This window comes from Cyclopterus lumpus, chromosome 6 (assembly GCF_009769545.1).
Source record: "Cyclopterus lumpus isolate fCycLum1 chromosome 6, fCycLum1.pri, whole genome shotgun sequence".
NCBI classification, from domain to species: domain Eukaryota; kingdom Metazoa; phylum Chordata; class Actinopteri; order Perciformes; family Cyclopteridae; genus Cyclopterus; species Cyclopterus lumpus.
The window spans coordinates 3471843-3493441 of record NC_046971.1 but is presented as its reverse complement, the minus strand read 5'-3'; the positions used below and the strand labels follow the sequence as shown (position 1 = coordinate 3493441).

General features: G+C 41.8%; 1 protein-coding gene across 1 annotated transcript in view; it reads right to left on the bottom strand.

Moving 5' to 3' along the window:
- Positions 1-20807, bottom strand: part of si:dkey-106n21.1 (solute carrier family 23 member 2) — a 38359-nt gene extending 17552 nt beyond the window's left edge. The window contains exons 1-6 of the mRNA XM_034534526.1: positions 20742-20807; positions 7425-7577; positions 4222-4379; positions 2433-2616; positions 1428-1609; positions 481-598 (exon numbers count right to left, since the gene is read on the bottom strand). Coding sequence (XP_034390417.1) covers positions 481-598; positions 1428-1609; positions 2433-2616; positions 4222-4379; positions 7425-7577; positions 20742-20807 — 861 coding nt within the window. The remainder of the gene's footprint in view (positions 1-480; positions 599-1427; positions 1610-2432; positions 2617-4221; positions 4380-7424; positions 7578-20741) is intronic.
- Positions 20808-21599: the final 792 nt, after the last annotated feature.

The window sequence follows — 21599 nt, the reverse complement described above, 5'->3', positions numbered from 1 at the left end:
AGCTCCGCCTCCCTGTTCAAGGCCTTTTTGACACAATGTTGCAAGAGGAAGTTTATGGACACGTACATTTTTTTCAGGCTTCAGGAATGGAGATTCCCAAAAGACTAGGGGTATATTTTATTTAAGGGTAAAAAAAAATAGAATAGTGCATCGACTTTGCATGTGATCTACTCGAGACAAAAATGTCTCGAGTAGAAACGCAATAAAACAGACTTAATTATTTTCGCTATATCTCTGTATACTGCATCTGATTTCAAGTAGTGAGGTTTATATTCATGATTTATTATATATATTATATATTATATATAAAATAATATATATATATAATTACATTTATTATTATATAAATATGTTTTTAAGATCCACACTGTCACTGCATGTTTTGAAGTCATTAGCACATTCAAAACCGGATTCATGCTGAAATGAAAATGTTATTCATAAAACGGTAGCGGAGAGACTCGGAGGGCGTTGGCAACTCACGGAGAAAAGCTTGAAGAGAGGATACTGGAAGACCTTCCACTTCTTATCCTTGTAGGCGATCATGGGAACGTTGACTTTGCTGAGATATTGAGAGAACAGCAGAATCAGGCACACCGTGCTGTGGGGGGTGACAAGAGAAGACAGGTGAAGTTCCCCCAACGGCCCGGCCCTGGTTCACCACGGGGAGGGGGGGAGGTCAGAGCAAGTGAAAACATAACATTTCACACAGCGGGTGTGCCTAAGTGATGCTGACCGTCCTCCGTGTGTGTGTGTGTGTGTGTGTGTGTGTAAAGCGGACGTTGGAACATTGTAAAACACGCTCCTCGGGTTCCCCCTTTGAAGGGCATGTCCTGCTGCGCGTGAAGCGCCGCACGCTGTGCGCGAAATGCTGTTGTGGGCCCGATGCCGGCGTGTTGTTCCAATGGGGGAGCGGTCTGCAGCGGCCTGTGGAAACCTAGTTATGAAAATATACTGCTTTTGGTGTTTCCGTCAATCAAATCCCACGTAGGTGGAACGCCGACCCTAATCTTTAACATATCGAATGAAATGAATACAAAGTTCATAGAAACCGGATCTTATGTGAACGAGCAGGAATGCGGCAGGACGCCCGATGGGAGGGGGGGGGGCAGAGGAGTTGTGAGAATGTGCTCCTCGTCCTGTGAGGTACACAACACATAAAACCCCTGTGTATCCACCTTATTGCCGTATTTATGCCGCGGTATTATTAACACACACAAACAGGGGCGGCGCATTTGCAGGTACGTTTTTTTTAGATCAAGATCACGATTAATCATCATGCACTCGTTTATATAAACCGCCGACCCAAAATTAAATCAACAGAGCTCATCTTTCACGTTGTGACACGTTGCAGCTAATTAACAAATATTTGCATTAAATCTGTGCATTTTGAGATGTGCCCCAGCGTAGAAGAAGCAGCGTCCACTCACAGAGCAGCGATTCCCCAGTGGCCTCCAGACTTCTTGCCAGCTTCGATGAACAGCGACAGGCCGATGAGGTTGATGGTCGGCGCGATGGCCAGCGGGCCGATGTACTTCAGAACCAGACCCACCAGCCCAGAGAAGCCCAGGACGATCTGGAGCAGAGAGGCCACCAGGATGGCCCCCTGGATCTGTGCACGGGGCCACAAGGACACCAGTGAGCTGCTGCACATGGAACCACCTGTGCAGCATGTAGCATGCCAACAATGTTCCTGCAGGTATATTTAAACCTATATTAACTTTAAAGTCACTTTAAAAGGCTTTTCTACTACTGCGGATGATAAGAAAACAAAAAACAATTTGTGATTTTGAGAGAAATGTGAAATATGAAAACATGACATTTTGTTTTCTACTCATTTGGGGAAACAATAACCGGAATAAACATTACTGCAAGATCTTGCCATTTATCTATATACTGTAAAATCATTTTAATTTAATTTCCTTTTGATTTAGTTTGTGATTGAACTCATTTATTTACCATTAAAAGGTTTATTTTTTGTTTCACTATGCACATTCAAGCAAATGGGGAAAAAAAAAAATATATATTAGAGTTTATTTTCTGTAAATAAACATATAGCTGTAGTTGTGGTTCACTTATTGGCCAATAACCCATAGCTCAATTAAAGCAAAATAACACATCTAATACTATATTGTATATATTATTATAATGGGAATAATGATTTATGACTGAATAGTCTTTGGAATATTTATTATTATTACTTTTTTTAATTTAAAAACAAATACATTTGTTTAAAGATTTAAAATATCGGGAGTTTTATTTGAAACGTATTTGAAATACTGGGCTGTACCAAACTTTTTCGTCGAAAATTTGGCCTTTTCAACACATTTTGTTTGACCCAAATGTAGATATTTGACCCACATTTCTGTGTTTTTTTAAAACATATTAATCCAATACCCCCCCACCCCCCAAAGTCTTCTTCTGGATGGACGCACCTCACGCATTCGAGACATCCAGACCTCGTCGGGGTCCCCGCTCCGCGGCGAGCTGGTGCTGTTCTGCAGCTGCGTGGACGACGTCGCGGACGCCTCCGGGTCGGGGCACTGCCACTTGGGGAGAGCGAGAATGGCCAGAGTCGGGGTGATGAAACTGAACGTCCCCCCCTGAAGGATCGGTAACCTGCGAGAGAAGGGGGGGGGGTTAAAAAGGTCAGAGGTCACCGGATCTCTGTGCCCGACGAGGACGAGCTGGAAGTGTTCAGAGCACACTTGACAAGGTGGTGCTGAGAATATTAATGAGCACGACGCATTCCTCACAGACCTGGAGTCTGCTCGGTCCAGGAATAATATTTTATGTCATTATTTTTCCAAAAGAAATATCACTAACCCTATAATGCAAATTATAAATATCAATGCATAAATGTTCTGTTCTTGTGTTGCAGCTTATATTTTTTGCCTGGTTGTCTTTGTGTTTTTATTCCTTCATAGCACTATTAACTTCCTTATCATTAAATGTCAACGTCTTTGGATTTCACATCTCTGTTTTCTGGAAAAGGAAAAAGCCTCGAAATGATCTGCGTAAAACTCTGGAGATCAAAAGGCTTTTGAGGAAAAAACTATTTCCCGAACTCACGAAGGATGAATCTCATCTCCAGTGTTAACGTTGCCCGACTGATCCGCTTAAGACCACATGAACCACCACGGAGTGGAGCGTATAAATACAGATCAGGTTCCAACTGGTTCCCATGGTAACGTGAGACAGTCAGTTGGGCTCTTACCCGGTACCTCACTGGTTCCCATGGTAACGTGAGACAGTCAGTTGGGCTCTTACCCGGTACCTCACTGGTTCCCATGGTAACGTGAGACAGTCAGTTGGGCTCTTACCCGGTACCTCACTGGTTCCCATGGTAACGTGAGACAGTCAGGTGGGCTCTTACCCGGTACCTCACTGGTTCCCATGGTAACGTGAGACAGTCAGTTGGGCTCTTACCCGGTACCTCATTGGTTCCCATGGTAACGTGAGACAGTCAGTTGGGCTCTTACCCGGTACCTCACTGGTTCCCATGGTAACGTGAGACAGTCAGTTGGGCTCTTACCCGGTACCTCACTGGTTCCCATGGTAACGTGAGACAGTCAGTTGGGCTCTTACTCGGTACCTCACTGGTTCCCATGGTAACGTGAGACAGTCAGGTGGGCTCTTACCCGGTACCTCACTGGTTCCCATGGTAACGTGAGACAGTCAGTTGGGCTCTTACCCGGTACCTCACTGGTTCCCATGGTAACGTGAGACAGTCAGGTGGGCTCTTACCCGGTACCTCACTGGTTCCCATGGTAACGTGAGACAGTCAGTTGGGCTCTTACCCGGTACCTCACTGGTTCCCATGGTAACGTGAGACAGTCAGTTGGGCTCTTACCCGGTACCTCACTGGTTCCCATGGTAACGTGAGACAGTCAGGTGGGCTCTTACCCGGTACCTCACTGGTTCCCATGGTAACGTGAGACAGTCAGTTGGGCTCTTACCCGGTACCTCACTGGTTCCCATGGTAACGTGAGACAGTCAGGTGGGCTCTTACCCGGTACCTCACTGGTTCCCATGGTAACGTGAGACAGTCAGGTGGGCTCTTACCCGGTACCTCACTGGTTCCCATGGTAACGTGAGACAGTCAGGTGGGCTCTTACCCGGTACCTCACTGGTTCCCATGGTAACGTGAGACAGTCAGGTGGGCTCTCACCTGGTACCTCATTGGTTCCCATGGTAACGTGAGACAGTCAGGTGGGCTCTCACCTGGTACCGACGGCCGTCTGCAGGAGTGTGCATAGTCCCGACACGAAGAATATGGTGGAGATGAGCTGGCTCTTGGCGACGTTGTTGTCCTTTATGCAGAGCGGCTCGGCCAGGATCAGGGGGACCGCGATGATGCCCCCAAACGCCAGGATGTAATGCTGCGGAGGCAGGAACGGTATCAGTTTGGGGGAAAATAAATATTAAACATTTCTATTTGACAGCCAGGTTCGTCTTGGCTTCCTCTTAATTCTGCCGCTCTTTATTTTGATGTGTAAATAAGAAGTAAACCAAGAAGGAGCACCCACATTATCAACCTCGAGAGAACCATGGACAGACACGGACACGGACACACACACACACACACACACACACACACACACACACACACACAACCCCCGCGGCAGAGATATTAATACTTTTTTGTATTTTTTACTTGTGCTGAAAGTAAATAAAATGCATTAAAAGCATCTAAATTGACTAATGGAGCCGGTGAATCGCAAGAAATTATGAAAAATAAGACTCCATATCGCCCTTTATAAGAGCCGCTATTAATCAAGATAAGTGATTTCATGAAGTCTAGATTAATACAAACGAGCTGTCGCAGAGTTCATGTTCGATGGTTCTCCTCAAATCAACGCACATTTTATTTTGATTCAGTGCTTTATTGATTTTATTTCTTCAATTTATATAGCGCTTTTCTTGATACTCAAAGACACTTTACATAACACAATTAAAGCATCCTAAAAGCGAAAAAAATAAGAATAACTAAAATTACAGGTACAACAAATAGGGACTTTCTCAGTTGCTCGGACCCCAATAGATAAAAATAATAAGAACATATATATAAATGTTTTCTCGTGCGACATCTCTCTGATTCATTTTTTTAATGATTTAGTTCAGCCAAAGTTTATTGCGAAGGTAAATTTATAACATTATCGTGAAATCTCGTAAAATGAATAAACTTGAATAAATCAAGAAGAACTTTTTTCACAGCAACATAAATATATATTAAAGATGAATTATGACCCGTTTACAAAACATCATTGTGTGTTAGTCTGTCCATTGATGCAAAAAATTTGGATAAAGAAAAAAATAAATAATGAAATTCAAGGCAGATGCCGATAAGACTCAGCAGATTTACGGGGGTATTTTCTAACCTGCAGCTCCCATAAATCCCATTGGAGATGCCAATGGTCGGTTTCATGACAGGAAACTGGGAGGAGGATTCCTTCTGGAAGAAGGCTGCTTAAAAGGACGCAATTCATCTCCAGTAAATGTAATTGAATCCCAAAAAGAAGCTCCTCTTTACAAAGTTTAAACTACTCTGAATGAATTCATCCTTTACATGGCAGCTGGAGTAAATATTGAGCTAATCACGGATTACATGGTGGAAATGACTCAAAATAGTCCTATTGACTCCTGTTTGTTAAAAAAAACTACAGAGCCAAGATATTTCAGAAAATATAGTTTTTTAAAGAATGACGATGACGATGATGAAGATGTGTGTGGCAGGGAGCGTGGTAAAGTAGTGACAACACCAAGGAGGCAATTGGTAGGGAGAAGTTGGTGAGAGACGGTGTAGCTGAAGGTTAAAAGGTCGTGAATAACTCAATAAGTCTAGAAGAACTCGGGTTACAAATCAAAAACCAATGGAAGGAGAGGACAACCTGATAACCCCGATAACCCCACAGATGGCAAGTGAGTAGAGCTGCTGGACGACCTCTCTAAGGGTCACTCGATTCAATTAATCAATTGATTGATTACAGGAATCTTAAAACTTGTTTCTGGATTTGTGAAAAATTGGCCAAAGTCCAAGATGCTGTTGTCAATAAAAAAAAGCGTTCACACTGATTTCTAGAAAAAGGGGAGCTTGTGACCAAAAGCAAAGATTTCTCATAACATAGAAAAGCTGGAGAAAAAGCGATGATCCCCGAGTTAAAAGTGTTGGTTTTGCAGTTGTAAAAGCGTTAAAATTGGCAGAAATTAAATTTTTCGGTTAGGCTTGACCTCCTGCTTGGGGTCGGCTATTCATTTTTCTTTTGACGCAAAGCCACTCACTGGAAAGCTTCAAAACCAATAAAAAAAATGGCAATTATGAACATCAAGAGAGTTGTGGAGTTGTGACCGGGCGTCTGAACTTTGTGCTTTTATTCACGTAATTAAAGACATTTTTTTCTCCATAAACGGCTGCAAACAAATCCACCAGAATGCGGAAAAAGGTAGCGCCTCGACGCTCTGAATTTCCATCGCGTCTCCGCCAACGTTGAAACGAAACCTGCAGTCCTTGTTCAGGACAAAACTCATTTAAAGCTCATATTTTGCAGGACTTCCTTGTGACACATTTTACTGCATGATTCAAATGTCACGGCTGCTCAAACTCATGACCTCCTGGGTCTTCTGATTGAATCATGTGGACTCAAGCATGTTTTTTAAAGTTTTTTTCATCACCTCCTTTTTCCCATACAGTGCCCTGTGCATTAGAAATTGTCTTTTAATCTCTAATTTCTTCCTGTGAAGGACACCTTCCCGTCACCCCAGACGTCCGCCTACAATAAACCAAATAACGACCACCATTAGATCTGCTGGGTTGGCACAAAGCAACCAGAAGGTGCTGCTCGTCCAGGACAGGCCTAACTAAGGACTTTTAATTGCACACTGAGGGAAAAGAGCCCCATTGATCAAAAATAAGCTCCCGGCTGACGTTTTGAGGGCTGACATTCACACTAACCTGATAATACATCATCGTGTTACCACATGGAACCACTTACTGCAAGGCAGTGGAATAATTTATTTTGTAAAAAGTATTTAATAGAGTCGTAAGTGCGTCACGTTCACCGGGTCCGTCCTCGCCAAAAGACACATGCGGCGCTTTGAATCTTGGGTTCACCGGAGATGTGCTTGAGAGATTCTCTGAAAAAATCGAGTCATTTGGCACGAAGAAGTGTAAAATACGACCGGAGAGATATTAGTTGAAGACCACCAATTACTTGGCTTATGGACTAAGACTGACAGCCCTATTATTCACGACCCTATACCGGCTTGCAAGATTTAGCTAAACTCATCAATCAAGGTACAAATGTTCTACCCCAAGCTTCACCAATCAATACTATTTCTATCGCCATTGGGTTAAACGACTTCGTGCAACGCTAAAATCTTACGTTCTATGTGTTTATGTTCACGTTGAGCCGCGGGGATCTATTTACCTGGAAGCCGAGCAGAATGCAGAGGTACCACGGCGGCCGGTCGTTGAGGGAGTACACCAGATCCGCACTCTTGTCCACGGCCTCCTCGAGGGCCTCCGCCAGCGGCTCTTCGATGTCGACGGTCAGCTGCGGAGGTCCGTCACCGTCTTTGTCCTCGGGAAGGAGAGAGAGAGAGAGAAAAAAAAAAAAAAGGCGAACTAAAGCAACGGTAAAACAATTTGAGCAACGTTCAAAGGCGTCAAAGCGACGTCAAATAGAAAAACTATATTTTCTCCGGCCCACATCTTCTGGCAACACGAGCATACCTTTGATCACTCTACTGCTGAGCCAGAGATTCTCACGGAGCCAAACGCTTCATAATGGGTTTTTTCTTTTCCTTTGAAACTGAAGGTTGTTGAGGGAATTCCTTCCATGTTCACTTTTCTCAGCTCAGCTGACAGACATAAATACTCATTGTACCTAATGTGAGAGATGACGTGAGGATTGTGTGGTGATGATTAAAAAGGTGCTGAAGGCTGAACTGCAGCCGATTTCTTGTTTTCTCAAGAGGAGCCTTTGATGCGTTTCTTGAAAGCGAGTGGAAGGAAACGTCTCATTGCAACATAACTCGCTGTCAGCTTCAGCGGATCACAACATCCTGTGGTGTGAAATGAAGACGTGAGGCTATGTATGGCGAGGAGGCCACGAGGTCCTTCTTACTGAGCGTGGGTGACTTTATTTCTAATCGAAATATAGAAACATGGAGAAAAATTAATAAATACGTGGAGGAAAAAATGTATTAAAAAACCATTAATATACAGAACAAGCATTTATGAAGACATGGTGAACAACGACCGTGCGGTCACTTCTAATGTCAACACACAAAGCAGAAAACCCCCCCCCCCCCCCTCCCCCGCGGTGACAGCGGAGGCTTCTAAAAACACTGCGGCCTAAATTATTAACACTTACATTTTACAAAATAAACATTAAACAATTAATTAACAGTAGCCAGAAGTCACATCTTTCTCTTAAAGGGGTATACACGCTCGTGAGCGTAGAAGAGCTACGAGTAAGGGAAAAGGGTCTGCTAGCTTCGATGACTAAATCGCACCAGCGTTGTCGGGTGAATCATAAGCGCATCCTTAGGGGTCAGTAAAGATTCTCACCTCTACTCTGCAAGCAGATGCCTCCTCTCCTCAGGCCTTCAATACGTCGTCGTGACAAGACGGCTTTTAAGATTTTCGTCCACACGGAAAAAGTATTGGGCTAACGCAACTCTCCAAACTACGTGTGGCGTGTGTGCTGTCCATGCATGTGCCCGTTAAGGACTCTAAATCTGTTGGTCAGTTCACCAGATTAGTTAAACACCAGCGGGGGGAAACTTTACTGACGTTTTGAGTGACATATGTGTGTAATATGAGTTATTTTCCGTCATGCGTCGGCTAAATAACAATTTACGTGGCGTGTAATTCCTTCACTGTTTATGTCGTCAAAGGCGACCCCCATTAATCTTTGCTGGGTTCGCCTCAACGTACTCATAGAAACGCTGTATATTCCTTCAATTACCTGAAATAATCGTGTTACAGGAAAGACATGTTTTGCCATGTAAATCATTTTAGGTCCTTAGGCGTGCAACACTATCCTAAAAACACACATAGTGGAGGTGAGGTGGTCAGCATGTGACAGAAACAGTACTGTTCATGAAGATGTCAAAATAAAAGCCCCGACGCGATTCAATTCATGTGGACTTGTACAACGGCTTTGGTGAAAAAACTACTTTTCCCACTTGAAAATTCTAGTCTTGTGTGAACGCCAGATGTCCCAGGTTTCCAACCAGTCCCTTAACTCAACCTTTTATAGACGAGGGGACCAAAGGCATTAAATTAGTCTCTAAACTCCACGTCTCAATGTAACCAAGTCCACATGTGACTCGTGCGCACAGGCCCTTGAGAACTTGAAAACTCTCCGCCAGGTGCGTCTACAACGACCACTGCTGTAAAGTTGGGTTGAATTAAGACGGACCAGAATGGCCTTCGTCTAGACTGCACGCGTATTAGTCGCATTTTCCACGGAGGAGGATTGGCTCTCGCTTTTTAATCCGTGCAGCTGTACAGAGCTTCATTAAGACTGCTTAACACGACTTCTGAACAGAAACTTGTCCGTCCTGCTGTTTACAGCAAGTCACCAAAACCAACTAGGTTAGTCCAACCATAAGGGGTTATTAAAGCCAAACAGGTCAAAATAACCTCTTAATTTACAGGGTTGGATGTGAAAGTATTCTTTCCCCTCGCTATCTCTGTGCAAAAGTGTCTTACAACATGCATTCTCTCTCCTGACCACAAGGGGAAGACTCCTCTGGTTGTATAGAAGTCTATGCTTCATGTGTTAAAGCTGCATTCTCTCTACTGACCACCAGGGGGCGACTCCTCTGGTTGTATAGAAGTCTATGCTTCATGTGTTAAAGCTGCATTCTCTCTCCTGACCACCAGGGGGCGACTCATCTGGTTGTATAGAAGTCTATGCTTCATGTGTTAAAGCTGCATTCTCTCTCCTGACCACCAGGGGGCGACTCATCTGGTTGTATAGAAGTCTATGCTTCATGTGTTAAAGCTGCATTCTCTCTACTGACCACCAGGGGGCGACTCCTCTGGTTGTATAGAAGTCTATATAAATTACTCTACTTCTCTTGATGTATTCCCTCAGTAAACATTGTAAACATTAGTTTTTGGTCTCAATCTCTAGTTTCAAGTCTTCTTCAATACAGCGTGATGTTCATTTAGTAAATTATGGTCATTTAGAGTCAAACAGACCATAAAGCAGGGGATGCTTTAGGGCGGGGCTTAGTGTGATTGACAGGTCTCTACCAGAGCCGTATACAGCGTTTCTACATCCCCCCCTCCGCATTCCAGATCTGCTAACTTCTGTTAATTGGTTGCGAGTAAAACTCTCATGGTGACGGTAGTAATCCTTGGTGGCGACTCGAGGCTTCAAAATATCAGTCAACAAACCAACGGGTGATGCCACCATGACAACGTCCACTTCTTGTATACAGTTTACAGTCGTTGATGATGCGTTGGTCCCGACCAGCAGGTCCGGAGGAGGGCGGAGTCAGCAGTCAATGACGGTATATAACCGTCAATCAAATCTGTCTTGTGCATCACTGCAACCACGAGAGGTCCTTGAGCACCAACAATATTAGGCTGATGAAAGATTAGCCGAGGACAGACATACAGATAGTAGTGGATAGTGGATAATTAATGAAAAACATATTTGTGGTCATTGTGAAGTTCCATGTCCTGTTCTGTCCCTGTTTTTTGTTTGTTTGTTCTTTGGTTGGATGTGAGCGTGACTTGTGGAAACCACTATTAAGAGGAAGCCCTCCTGCCACCAGAGATATGCAACCAGGGGACCAGGGGCTCTCGTCAACTCCTTCTTAAAAAATGGGTCACATGGGACAGATCAGCTTCTTGTGGATTCGTGCAGAAAAACCTTGAGGTTGTTTGAAGTGTACATCTGCCTGCTGTGGTTGCCATGGAATTGCACGTTTGGCCGATATGTTGCAAAAAAACAACAACGATGTAATTTGGTGCCACGAACGTCTGAATTGTTTTTTCCCGATTGTCTTTTTTCCTTTTCTATATTTACGTACACAATACATTTCTGGACGTCCCATGTGACCCATGAGCCCACTTAACACAGTCCACATGGGACGGATCGGTTTCCAAAGGGCTTCTGCAAACCCTATTGACGATGTGCCCGTTGGAGTGTCAAAGGTGTTTTAAAAGGTGAAGGTCGGACATACAAGGTGCTACAAATACGGCATCGAGGATTTACAGGGAAAAACTGTTACATAGACTTTTTTTCAAATCTGTCGCCGACAGTCAGTTAAAAGCTGACGCACCCCTTATGAAGTGTATTTATATACAGCATACCTTCTCCCCAAACTCATTAATTAAACAAATGTATACTGTGTATCCTTATTTGGCTCCTGAGCCAAGTTTACATGTTACCAACAAATATATTAGAAGCTTTTAAAACCCGCTCACGGTGATATTACGTTTGTCAGTAAACTTTACGTCTATCCCTAAATCTGGTAGCCATGCATTATCTTTCCTGGTGAGATCGTGGTACTTTTTTTTGTGGGATTTGTAGGATTTCTTGTTCTTCCATCACTCTCTTCCTCCCCTGTTATGTTATGCCATCGATTGCGCTCTGAATGGTCAACAGCAACGAAGGTCAAACTTTGAGACGCCACAGGAAGCGCCTCCACCGAGTTGGGCGTCACTACTCTCCTCGTGGGAAAGCAATATCACCCCTATCAATGTCTGGGAGGCTTAAGCCGAAATAACCTTCTTAAACTACTTTTTTAAAAACAACATATAAGGTCAAAGATGTGTCCGTCTCAACACCAGAACCCCATGGTCTTACTTCGGTCAACCTGTCACTATGATAACAAATGTTTCAGGTATTTATGTTCATCCGTATAATACATATATAACACGCCAGGGTTCCACAACTGAAAACAAAGCCATATGCTGCAGCCGTCGAGTCCTTCTGTGTCTCAGAGAATAAATTAGGCATTCAATGAGTACTTCAAACAAGAGAGGAGTCCTTGCTCACATCCCACGCAGTGCATCTGTCTCTAGGATCTCAATGCAAATGTGCAGCCTCCTGCACTGCATTTCTCTTCTGTCTCTGATTTACTGGTGTCAGAGTCCTCAGCAGGTGGTGGTGGATCTGCTTGCTCTAGTGGTTACATGTGTTACAGTGTTCTTCCATCTAGTGGTTACATGTGTTAGTGTTCTTCCATCTAGTGGTTACATGTGTTATAGTGTTCTTCCATCTAGTGGTTACATGTGTTACAGTGTTCTTCCATCTAGTGGTTACATGTGTTATAGTGTTCTTCCATCTAGTGGTTACATGTGTTAGTGTTCTTCCATCTAGTGGTTACATGTGTTAGTGTTCTTCCAACTAGTGGTTACATGTGTTAGTGTTCTTCCATCTAGTGGTTACATGTGTTAGTGTTCTTCCATCTAGTGGTTACATGTGTTATAGTGTTCTTCCATCTAGTGGTTACATGTGTTACAGTGTTCTTCCATCTAGTGGTTACATGTGTTAGTGTTCTTCCATCTAGTGGTTACATGTGTTACAGTGTTCTTCCATCTAGTGGTTACATGTGTTAGTGTTCTTCCATCTAGTGGTTACATGTGTTAGTGTTCTTCCAACTAGTGGTTACATGTGTTATAGTGTTCTTCCATCTAGTGGTTACATGTGTTATAGTGTTCTTCCATCTAGTGGTTACATGTGTTAGTGTTCTTCCAACTAGTGGTTACATGTGTTAGTGTTCTTCCATCTAGTGGTTACATGTGTTAGTGTTCTTCCATCTAGTGGTTACATGTGTTATAGTGTTCTTCCATCTAGTGGTTACATGTGTTACAGTGTTCTTCCATCTAGTGGTTACATGTGTTAGTGTTCTTCCATCTAGTGGTTACATGTGTTAGTGTTCTTCCATCTAGTGGTTACATGTGTTACAGTGTTCTTCCATCTAGTGGTTACATGTGTTACAGTGTTCTTCCATCTAGTGGTTACATGTGTTAGTGTTCTTCCATCTAGTGGTTACATGTGTTATAGTGTTCTTCCATCTAGTGGTTACATGTGTTACAGTGTTCTTCCATCTAGTGGTTACATGTGTTAGTGTTCTTCCATCTAGTGGTTACATGTGTTATAGTGTTCTTCCATCTAGTGGTTACATGTGTTAGTGTTCTTCCATCTAGTGGTTACATGTGTTATAGTGTTCTTCCATCTAGTGGTTACATGTGTTACAGTGTTCTTCCATCTAGTGGTTACATGTGTTAGTGTTCTTCCATCTAGTGGTTACATGTGTTAGTGTTCTTCCATCTAGTGGTTACATGTGTTACAGTGTTCTTCCATCTAGTGGTTACATGTGTTAGTGTTCTTCCATCTAGTGGTTACATGTGTTAGTGTTCTTCCATCTAGTGGTTACATGTGTTATAGTGTTCTTCCATCTAGTGGTTACATGTGTTACAGTGTTCTTCCATCTAGTGGTTACATGTGTTAGTGTTCTTCCATCTAGTGGTTACATGTGTTACAGTGTTCTTCCATCTAGTGGTTACATGTGTTACAGTGTTCTTCCATCTAGTGGTTACATGTGTTAGTGTTCTTCCAACTAGTGGTTACATGTGTTATAGTGTTCTTCCATCTAGTGGTTACATGTGTTACAGTGTTCTTCCATCTAGTGGTTACATGTGTTAGTGTTCTTCCAACTAGTGGTTACATGTGTTATAGTGTTCTTCCATCTAGTGGTTACATGTGTTACAGTGTTCTTCCATCTAGTGGTTACATGTGTTAGTGTTCTTCCATCTAGTGGTTACATGTGTTAGTGTTCTTCCAACTAGTGGTTACATGTGTTAGTGTTCTTCCATCTAGTGGTTACATGTGTTACAGTGTTCTTCCATCTAGTGGTTACATGTGTTAGTGTTCTTCCATCTAGTGGTTACATGTGTTAGTGTTCTTCCAACTAGTGGTTACATGTGTTAGTGTTCTTCCAACTAGTGGTTACATGTGTTAGTGTTCTTCCATCTAGTGGTTACATGTGTTAGTGTTCTTCCATCTAGTGGTTACATGTGTTATAGTGTTCTTCCATCTAGTGGTTACATGTGTTAGTGTTCTTCCATCTATGTGTTAGTGTTCTTCCATCTAGTGGTTACATGTGTTACAGTGTTCTTCCATCTAGTGGTTACATGTGTTAGTGTTCTTCCATCTAGTGGTTACATGTGTTAGTGTTCTTCCATCTAGTGGTTACATGTGTTAGTGTTCTTCCAACTAGTGGTTACATGTGTTACAGTGTTCTTCCATCTAGTGGTTACATGTGTTAGTGTTCTTCCATCTAGTGGTTACATGTGTTAGTGTTCTTCCAACTAGTGGTTACATGTGTTAGTGTTCTTCCATCTAGTGGTTACATGTGTTAGTGTTCTTCCATCTAGTGGTTACATGTGTTAGTGTTCTTCCAACTAGTGGTTACATGTGTTAGTGTTCTTCCATCTAGTGGTTACATGTGTTAGTGTTCTTCCATCTATGTGTTAGTGTTCTTCCATCTAGTGGTTACATGTGTTACAGTGTTCTTCCATCTAGTGGTTACATGTGTTACAGTGTTCTTCCATCTAGTGGTTACATGTGTTATAGTGTTCTTCCATCTAGTGGTTACATGTGTTACAGTGTTCTTCCATCTAGTGGTTACATGTGTTAGTGTTCTTCCATCTAGTGGTTACATGTGTTAGTGTTCTTCCAACTAGTGGTTACATGTGTTAGTGTTCTTCCATCTAGTGGTTACATGTGTTACAGTGTTCTTCCATCTAGTGGTTACATGTGTTACAGTGTTCTTCCATCTAGTGGTTACATGTGTTAGTGTTCTTCCAACTAGTGGTTACATGTGTTAGTGTTCTTCCATCTAGTTGTTACATGTGTTAGTGTTCTTCCATCTAGTGGTTACATGTGTTAGTGTTCTTCCAACTAGTGGTTACATGTGTTAGTGTTCTTCCAACTAGTGGTTACATGTGTTAGTGTTCTTCCATCTAGTGGTTACATGTGTTAGTGTTCTTCCAACTAGTGGTTACATGTGTTAGTGTTCTTCCAACTAGTGGTTACATGTGTTAGTGTTCTTCCATCTAGTGGTTACATGTGTTAGTGTTCTTCCATCTAGTGGTTACATGTGTTAGTGTTCTTCCAACTAGTGGTTACATGTGTTACAGTGTTCTTCCATCTAGTGGTTACATGTGTTAGTGTTCATCCATCTAGTGGTTACATGTGTTAGATTTCTTCCATCTAGTGGTTACATGTGTTATAGTGTTCTTCCATCTAGTGGTTACATGTGTTATAGTGTTCTTCCATCTAGTGGTTACATGTGTTACAGTGTTCTTCCATCTAGTGGTTACATGTGTTATAGTGTTCTTCCATCTAGTGGTTACATGTGTTATAGTGTTCTTCCATCTAGTGGTTACATGTGTTACAGTGTTCTTCCATCTAGTGGTTACATGTGTTACAGTGTTCTTCCATCTAGTGGTTACATGTGTTAGTGTTCTTCCATCTAGTGGTTACATGTGTTAGTGTTCTTCCATCTAGTGGTTACATGTGTTAGTGTTCTTCCATCTAGTGGTTACATGTGTTACAGTGTTCTTCCATCTAGTGGTTACATGTGTTATAGTGTTCTTCCATCTAGTGGTTACATGTGTTAGTGTTCTTCCATCTAGTGGTTACATGTGTTAGTGTTCTTCCAACTAGTGGTTACATGTGTTAGATTTCTTCCATCTAGTGGTTACATGTGTTATAGTGTTCTTCCATCTAGTGGTTACATGTGTTATAGTGTTCTTCCATCTAGTGGTTACATGTGTTACAGTGTTCTTCCATCTAGTGGTTACATGTGTTAGTGTTCTTCCATCTAGTGGTTACATGTGTTATAGTGTTCTTCCATCTAGTGGTTACATGTGTTACAGTGTTCTTCCATCTAGTGGTTACATGTGTTATAGTGTTCTTCCATCTAGTGGTTACATGTGTTACAGTGTTCTTCCATCTAGTGGTTACATGTGTTACAGTGTTCTTCCATCTAGTGGTTACATGTGTTAGTGTTCTTCCATCTAGTGGTTACATGTGTTACAGTGTTCTTCCATCTAGTGGTTACATGTGTTATAGTGTTCTTCCAACTAGTGGTTACATGTGTTAGTGTTCTTCCAACTAGTGGTTACATGTGTTAGTGTTCTTCCATCTAGTGGTTACATGTGTTATAGTGTTCTTCCATCTAGTGGTTACATGTGTTAGTGTTCTTCCATCTAGTGGTTACATGTGTTATAGTGTTCTTCCATCTAGTGGTTACATGTGTTAGTGTTCTTCCAACTAGTGGTTACATGTGTTACAGTGTTCTTCCATCTAGTGGTTACATGTGTTATAGTGTTCTTCCATCTAGTGGTTACATGTGTTAGTGTTCTTCCATCTAGTGGTTACATGTGTTATAGTGTTCTTCCATCTAGTGGTTACATGTGTTAGTGTTCTTCCAACTAGTGGTTACATGTGTTATAGTGTTCTTCCATCTAGTGGTTACATGTGTTACAGTGTTCTTCCATCTAGTGGTTACATGTGTTAGTGTTCTTCCATCTAGTGGTTACATGTGTTACAGTGTTCTTCCATCTAGTGGTTACATGTGTTACAGTGTTCTTCCATCTAGTGGTTACATGTGTTAGTGTTCTTCCATCTAGTGGTTACATGTGTTAGTGTTCTTCCATCTAGTGGTTACATGTGTTAGTGTTCTTCCATCTAGTGGTTACATGTGTTAGTGTTCTTCCATCTAGTGGTTACATGTGTTATAGTGTTCTTCCATCTAGTGGTTACATGTGTTACAGTGTTCTTCCATCTAGTGGTTACATGTGTTATAGTGTTCTTCCATCTAGTGGTTACATGTGTTATAGTGTTCTTCCAACTAGTGGTTACATGTGTTACAGTGTTCTTCCATCTAGTGGTTACATGTGTTATAGTGTTCTTCCATCTAGTGGTTACATGTGTTATAGTGTTCTTCCATCTAGTGGTTACATGTGTTCTAGTGTTCTTCCATCTAGTGGTTACATGTGTTATAGTGTTCTTCCATCTAGTGGTTACATGTGTTATAGTGTTCTTCCATCTAGTGGTTACATGTGTTATAGTGTTCTTCCATCTAGTGGTTACATGTGTTATAGTGTTCTTCCATCTAGTGGTTACATGTGTTATAGTGTTCTTCCATCTAGTGGTTACATGTGTTATAGTGTTCTTCCATCTAGTGGTTACATGTGTTACAGTGTTCTTCCATCTAGTGGTTACATGTGTTAGTGTTCTTCCATCTAGTGGTTACATTTGTTACTGTGTGCTTCCAGATTTGTAATTTTTTTACTTTAAACATTAAAAGTACATGCTCAGAAATATCATGTGCACCACATAGAAATAAAGTAACTGTCGTAAAAATGCATGTTGCTGTGTGAATAAAAAGAGAGTTTAAAAAAGTACATGCTCATAAACTGTTGCATGTACGTATCCAGTTGCAGATAGATAGTTATCACTCATATAGTTGTTGTTTTTTCTCTTTGGCATCCATAAATGTTGCATTGCCGCCACCTATTGGAGAGCTCCGTGTCTCTTCCTTTTACTTGTGAGTTTGATGTGAGACACAACAGGGAAACAGGAATAAGAAGGATCAACACGAGTAGGTGGAGATCACAATTATATTTTCTTTGAAAGTTGATGCACACATGATAATCTACAATATGTAAATTAGAGGCACATATTTAAATAGTGAGAGTTATGCAAAGATTGCCCTCTTGGTTGCACGTCAATAGAGTTTATTTGCTTCCGGTCACACTTAACAAGACCACAATATTTCCCTAACCTTAACCGAAACTATAGAACATTAACAATGTCACGAACAGATACACATTTTGTGACTTGGCAGACACATTCATGACACAATGAGTTTATTACATTGGCAATCAGCTCATTTTCTTGTTTGCAAAGAAGTCACCACAGCACAAAACCATATCACTATTTTCACTATCATCCAAAAAGGTACTAAAGTGGAGTAGCACTATACCTCAATCAATAAATATCCATCCATCCATCCATCCACAATACAGCTTATCCTCATTAGGGTCTCGGGGTCGCTGGAGCCTATCCCAGCTGGCGAAGGCAGGGGACACCCTGGACAGGCCGCCAGTCCATCGAGGGCACATGTAGGGACATACAACCATTCACTCTCACATTCACACCTATGGGACATTTAGAGATCAATTAACCTGCAGCATGTCTTTGGACTGTGGGAGGAAGCCGGAGAGCCCGGAGAGAACCCACGCTGCCACGGGGAGAACATGCAAACTCCACACAGAAGGACCGCTCCGACCGGGAATCGAACCCGCAGCCCTCTTGCTGTGAGGCGACAGTGCTAGCCACTACACCACCGTGCAGCATCAATAAATATATATATATATATATATATATATATATATATATATATATAATCATGCATTTATATATATATATATTTATATAAATACATATATATAATATAGATAGATGTATTTATATATATATATATATTTATATAAATAAATAAATATAATTAAAATAAATGTATTTATATATATATATATAAATATATATATATTAATATATTTATATAAATATATATATATATAAATGTGTATATATATATATATATATATTAATATATTTATATAAATATATATATATATATATATAAATGTGTATATATATATATATAAATATATTTATATAGCGAAATCAAGCGAGTCCACCTGCTGCCTTGGACCTGCAGTTGGATGACTGGCGGGGAGGTGGAGAGCTCCTCCCCCAGGGGGGGGTGGGGGGGGCAACACCGGCTCCATGCCACTGGAGACCCCGGCCACATGGCTTTGGGCCCAACTGACGGGAAGTCGAGCCCGACGGTGGAGCCCTGCTGCAGTCGAAGGCCCTCGTAGTAACTCATTTACTACGAGGGTCTTCAGAGGTTGGTTTTTCTAACGCAGCAGCATTGACGCATCGTTGTAAAATATCAAACTTGTATTTTACCTACAAAAACAAGCCACATAAACCGAGCTCGCACACACACCCCCAAGACAAGTGACCAAAGACTCCATTTAAAAACGGTGAATTTGGTGAAATTGCTCTCCATCTTTACCAACGTCAACTAAAAGTCTTAAGGAGACAAGACGAGTATCTGAGCTCTGTCGTTCTCTGTGAGACGAGCAGGTGACTGAGTCTGTGTTGCATTGATTTCCACACGTTCATACAAACATGCATGCAACGCATGTTTGTACAGTTCTTTCCACACTACTAAAACACATTCCTTCACCTTAAATACCGATACTTATGTGCCATTAGTTTCACTTTTTTGGTGGTTTGCAGAATCATTTACTCAAGTAAAATACTTATTATTATCACCAACATTAAAATCAACCACCAGTGAGGAGATCAGGGGTCATAGTTACTGTACCAGGATACTAAAGTCCACCAAGAAGACATGTCTGCTGCACCTGAAGCCAGCCTTTGTTTGGGGAGGTTTCCCTCCATCCTGCACTGATACCTGAAACCATTAATTGGCTTAAACTTTGGACTCAAAGCTGCACCATCAAAAGCTCACTTGTACAAACGGCAAGAAGAATGTTAAAAACACATATTTGCTTTCCAAATCCTTTGCACTGTTGAGCCATGAATGTCGTCCAGGTAGAACAGACCAGGTGAACCGTGTAATAAAGTCTTTAGGTCATTCATCTGAACATGTATCCTTATCCACTTCCATTTCATCATCGTTATCTACTATTATGAGACTCAAGACTGAATTTTGAGATTGACGTTGTAAGCTTTAAACACTCGAGAAAATCTTTTAAAAAGGCACTAAATATGATATCAGGTTGTTGAAATACATCTTCAACAGGATGGGAATATCTGCCATTGTATTCGTTTGAAATGCAACATGATGTGTAAGTTCAAGGAGGAAAGACTTCTTTCAGATACATACATACAATACACTGACTCAAATTGATTTAAAGAAGGAAAAGCAAAGTTCTAACAGGGGTTATTGTGAAATACATCTCCGAGCTCACAGCCCAAAAATGAATTATGGAAACTTAATCTGGACGTCACAGTCGGCAAGGCAAGCTCCATTGATTTATTAAAACGTAGTTCAACATCTTTGAATTCATTGTACGGTCAAAGCCTCGAGTCGGGCCTTTGTGAGGGACTGTCAGGTGGTACACAATACGAGGATAATAATAATAAATGGCGTGTATTATTGTTGCAGACGTTGACAGACGGACGACGCGTTCGCCCATCTGCAGACGAAGCTGCGCTGTTTGTTTGGTATTCACATTTTTCCCCCCGAGCCTCAGCTGTGCACACTTGCACGCAACACGCAGCCTGACCTTTTCACCGCACATCCCCGCTTCCCTGGCCTCCTTCATCCACTTTCTGCTTTGTGGTCGACGCTTTTTTATCAAAAGAGCATTTCTGCAGTAAAGCTCTGAAACCCGTGCCATCGATTCCATCCCCTCTTTTGTGGAGCGCGTTCACACAGTGGCTGAGGTCTAGAGTATATTTTTGGGGTATTTTTCTATTGCATATCCTTAACAAATAGCATTCTGCAAAGAAAACAACAATTGTTTTTTTTGTTGCATTTTGCTTTTTTCCAGCTAGGAGGTCAACGATACATATTTATAATGACAGTATTTGCAGCGGACTGTGTCTCTAAAGCCCGACGGGAGGAGAGAGGGTAGATGACGCTCCGCTTACCCCAAACGCAGGATTCACTGTGCCCTGCTCCTTGAGTTCGACTTTCTCCTCTTTGGTCAGACGCATCCTGATAAAAAAACGAACGAGGTGTTACAGCTGTTTCTGGGCCCAAAAGTCCCAAAGTCGACGGTCGGGGTGGGTGTCAGAAAGTGAGTAGGCTCAGTTATTTGGTAATCTCCCCTCTCCGGCTCAGGAACATTTCTGCTGTGCCGCTGAGCCCGACGTGGACTTTAGTTTGCTCCGGACACGGTCATGTGCCTGCTGTTGTGTGACGAGGAAACCCTGTGAGCGGAGGCGAGCACGTGTGTCACATGAATCTTTAATCGGTCACCCTCATTAAAGAAGGTCTTCTCTCATCAGAGGTTTGGTGTGAATACCTTTTATTTTTGATTTTTGATTGAGATCCAGTAGTTCACTTGTACCGCGATGGACATCGTGTTGTCATCACCTGTCACATTGGGATAGTTCATATTTAGGTAGGATGACATTGTCGTTAGTGTCTCTCAATAATCCAGAACACATCGTTGGGTTACGCTCCAGAACTGCATTGATGCTGCAGTTAATAAATCCTCCAGTCTACATTTCATATTTTAAAATGCATATTACAAATATCTTTTGTTGTATCTTCACTTAACCGCCAACATTGTTATTTATTCACAGCTTATTTGTATGTGTTTGGATGCCTTCTTTTCCTAAGCCTCTTCTCAGAGAATCACATTCATGCTCCACTTATTTTCCCAGAATGCAATGCCGCCTTGATGACTTATTACAAAGAGAGAAACATGGGGTCCCACATCAATGACTTATTAATAACTTTATAACATTTATAGCTGCAGACTAATGGCTTTTTAAAAGTGA